The following is a 4,153-nucleotide window of genomic DNA, read 5'->3' as shown; positions in this document are numbered from 1 at the left end:
CTCAGAAGTCATTTTTCACTCAGACAAACACAGAAACATGTGGTCCATCTGGACAACTTTAATTCGTAGCCATAAGGTGTTTTATATTTCCTGCGGAAAGCCTTCTCACAATCACAGGAAGTCGGGATATATGTCTGGCATCAGTGTATGTTGATCTGTGCCTCATTTTACTTAAGACCGGGCAAGCATCCCGAGAAGAATAGGGTTTCATCATCATCGTAAAGTGTTTGATTCATAGATCACATTGAACTGTCAAGTTTTAAAAATTCCCGTCTGTGGCCATGCCACCCTGAACAAGCCCGATCATGTCTGATCTCAGAAGCTGAGCAGGGTCGGGCCTGGTTAGTACTTGGATGGGAGACCACTTAGGAAAACCAGGTGCTGTAGGCATTTAAAAAAAAATTCCCTTATATTTTTCTGAGTCGTCTTTATCAGCTCTTTAATTTTCGTGGATCTCCTTTCCAAATGACCGAGGAGACTTTTAAATACCCATCGTTTCTAGTTGATTACATTTTATCAGAAAAGGCATTTTCATCTTTCACGAGTAACAGTCCAGAACTGGCAGAGCCCTACAGTCATTCTGTTGAAAATGACCTATAAACACCAGCTGGGTCGTTGGGTCTCTGCACTGAGGACCGGGTCGAGTGTCACGTCATTAGGTCCCTTGGGAGCATATAGGAAGGGGACCTGTCTTTATTAAGCCTTGGTGTGACGTCGCGTTAAGAGGACAGCTCGAACTCCTCACCGAGGCTTTCTAGGGCTTTCCTTTTTCCACTCTGCACACACGTCTGATTTCTGTTTGAATGTCAGTGTAATCTATCCCCTCTGTTCTTTGCTGGCCACTCAGGATTGATGGCCTCATGGCAAAAGGCTCTCCCTGTCACTGAGCAGACAGCAAGCGCAGGATTTTCCGTTGCCGCTGCTGTTCGAGGCGTCCTGCTGTGGGCGGGCCCTCTCCAGCTGCGTGGGTACCACATGGGGTGGAGCATCCTTCTTCCTCACTTTTCTTGCCCTCACCTGCACCCTCTCTGTGACCGGCCTGCCTTGCTTCTGCTTCCAAATTCTCCCTTCTTTTTCCTTCCTTTCTTTTCTTTTTGGAGCGTTCTGTCTTCACCCACCCAGCCCCTGAGACCTGCGTCCTCCTTCTCAGGGGCACCCCCCCCGCCCCCAGCTCTTCTGTATCTCTCTCATTTGTCACTCTGCTCCTTTTCTTCTCTACCTTGCCACTAATTTTTCTTTTCCCGCGACTCTTCTTCACGACCTGTGTCCCATCTTCTTTGATGCGAATAGCATTTGGCATTGAATTTCGATCAGTTACCCAGCCAACAGCAACAGTTGTCGTTCGTGGATTGTTGTAGCCCCACCCTTATCTGTGGCTTCACTCGCCCAATTTCAGTTACTCGTGCTCAAAGGCGGCCCAAAACTATTCAATGGAAAATTTCAGAAACAAATGATACATGTTTGAAATTGCATGCCGTTCCGAGTAGCATGAAGCAATTTTGCTGCATCCCACTCTGTCTCGCCTGGGATGAGTCATCTCTTTGACCAGAGTTGTACATGCTTCACACCCACTAGTCACTTAGTAGCTGTCTCAATTATGAGAGAGAGAGAGAGAGGCCACATTCACATAACTTTCTACACTACGTTGTTATAGTCGTTCTATTTTATTATTAGTTATTGTTACTAATTTCTTATTGTGCCTCATGTATAAATTAGATTTCCTCATAGGTATGTATGTAAAGGAAAACAGTCTATATGGGATCTGGTACTATCTGCAGTTTCGAGCATCCACTGGGGGTCTTGGAACATTTTCCCCATGGAGAAGGGGGATTGCTGTATTTAAACTTCATGTTAGGGACTCTGGACGCTCCCGCTTTGTGTATGCCCAGGACCCCAGTGCCTGGATGGGGTCCTGGTGTGGAAGGAAGGGTGGTTAATAACATTCTAGTAGAATAAACGAATGAATGAGCACATTGCCGGTCGGCTCGATGGCGTCCATTATCCACAATTTCTGGATCTTGAATCTTCTAGACTCCCGATGAGTATGGGTAGATCGCTAGGTGACAGGTGTGGAAAATGCTCTGTGTTGTTTATCACATGACAGAGTAAGGATCTCTGCGGTTTCGGGGATTGTCGTTGGTGATTCTGGTTCCGGTTCTGACGCTTCCATTCCTGCAGGCCGCGTGAGAGCTGCAGCCTCTCGATGCAAGTTCATGGATATGAAAGCCAGATCAGAGTGGGCTAGAAGAGATGTGTGTAAAAACACCTTGCAAGTTACAAAACACTAGACAAATAAAGCATGACTATGTTGCCTGCATTAATTAATAGTACAATTAGGAATTTTAAATCGGACCCTTCACATTACAAAGATATGATTTACTTTCAAATCCAATGGCTGAAGGAATGTGTCTCATCATGGAAAGGTAAGGGCTGGCATGTTCTTGAGGCCATAGAGAATAATTTGTTGAAAAGCCTTCAGGTTTTTTTTGTTTGTTTGTTTTTGTTTTTTAGGATTAAAGGTAGACAAATAATGGTGGAAAAAAATTTGCACTCCTAACAGCATGTGTTTATACAAATCAATGTGGTGATTTCTCTTACACTAATTTTTATTTTTCAAATGCAAAGGTGTAACATTTAATGTTTTCCATATGATACAGCTGAGTCATAGAACACCCATACCTATGAATGGCCTATCTTAGAGTTTCAAAATTCGTAAACTTGAACTGCTTTTGTGGGAGAGAATGTCCTCACCACATTCATCAAAGACGTTAAGTTCGGTCTTGTTAATCTCCTTCCTCCTGGAAACCTTGGCCCACTCAGAATAGAGAAATGGGTCAAACCCATCTCGCTGGAGTGATGCCAAGGACACATCTGTTTCTATCCTTCGTCAGATTCTTCTGATTGGCACGTGAGCGAGAAGCGGGCCGAATCCCGTCTCCTCCTGTCCCCACTTACCCTTCCTTAGCAAGCCCAAGATCACTCGTTTTCCCCAGCGTTGTGCGCCTACCTCTCTGTTCTCCTTCCATCCCTACAGGCCATGCGGGACGCGCTGGCGGACCTTCCGGAATGGTATGGAATAAAAGGCATGCAGGCCCACTGGATCGGGGACTGTGTGGGCTGCCATCTGGACTTCACGTTAAAGGTGACCACGCAGTAGCCTTTCCGGAAGCTGATTCTCACAAACCCCCTCTCGCGTCGTCAGAACTCCCCGAAGAAACCAGCAGTGCTAGGGCCCCACAGCAGTGCTGTCAGAAAGAGCGCGGGCCACCTAGGTCACTTCAGGTTTTCGAGCAGTCACATTATTTTAAAAGACAAAGAAACAGTGAAATTAATTTTAAAAGCATATGCGATTCAACCCATTATATCCAAAATAATTACCGTTACAAGATGTGATCGATAAAAACATTTATTAAGGAGACAGTTTACACTCTTGTTTTAGTACCAAGGCTTCAAAATCCGCTTAGTTTCCTCTGACAGCCCCAAGCAGCCACATTTCAAATGCTTCATGGCCACGTACTGCCTGGCTGGACAGCGCAGGAATAGAGGGTCTTTCGGGGGTCCACGAGCTCCCTGGAAGCATGTGCAAAATATTCGTGTGGGCATTTTCCTGAGCGGTGGGTCTGTAGCTCTCACTGTATTCTCAAAGGGGTTCGTGTCACACAACAGGTTAAAGGTTACGGGAGCTGAAGCTCTCTGTGACACCATTTACCAGACGGACTTACAGCCGTCAAGGACCGTGTGCTTACCCAGGGTCCAGGGGAGGGGAGCTGCTGCCGACACCCTGCTCAGGGGTCGCTACCGAAGACCCACCCGCCCCTCAGACCTTCCTCTTCGTCTCTCCTGACTAGAACGTTGTTCGAACGCTGTTTCTCACCGGGGCGTGCTTTTTCATCCTTCTGATTTCTCCTTTTCTAACCAAGACTTTTGCATTTAACTCCAAACCCTTCCCTCCCCTATGCCAGTCAAAACCTCCAGGAGGAGGGAGCAGCAGCCAAGAGACAGCTGACGCACCTTCCCAGTCTCTTTCCTCCTGACACCTGCTGCTTGTCACCGAGCTCACGATTCCCATGTCACTTCCTCACAAAAGTGATCCAGCTCACTCCGACTGCAGGCGTGGGTGCCTCCCTCAGGGAGCGGGTGCTTAGAAAACCTC

At 46.9% G+C, this 4,153-nt stretch overlaps 1 protein-coding gene and 1 pseudogene across 1 annotated transcript in view; both read left to right on the top strand.

Annotated features, from left to right (window-relative positions):
- The window catches only part of LARS2 (leucyl-tRNA synthetase 2, mitochondrial), a 109,686-nt gene that overhangs the window by 51,360 nt on the left and 54,173 nt on the right, over window positions 1-4,153 (top strand). The window contains exons 6-7 of the mRNA XM_011357473.2: window positions 3,035-3,156; window positions 3,478-3,595. Of these exons, the coding sequence (XP_011355775.2) occupies window positions 3,035-3,156; window positions 3,478-3,595 (240 nt within the window). The remainder of the gene's footprint in view (window positions 1-3,034; window positions 3,157-3,477; window positions 3,596-4,153) is intronic.
- On the top strand, window positions 272-390 carry LOC111738146 (annotated as a pseudogene).

This window comes from Pteropus vampyrus, unplaced genomic scaffold (genome assembly GCF_000151845.1).
Source record: "Pteropus vampyrus isolate Shadow unplaced genomic scaffold, Pvam_2.0 Scaffold35, whole genome shotgun sequence".
Lineage (NCBI taxonomy): Eukaryota > Metazoa > Chordata > Mammalia > Chiroptera > Pteropodidae > Pteropus > Pteropus vampyrus.
Note: the sequence above shows the minus strand (reverse complement) of the source record. Positions and strands in the feature narration are given on the sequence as shown.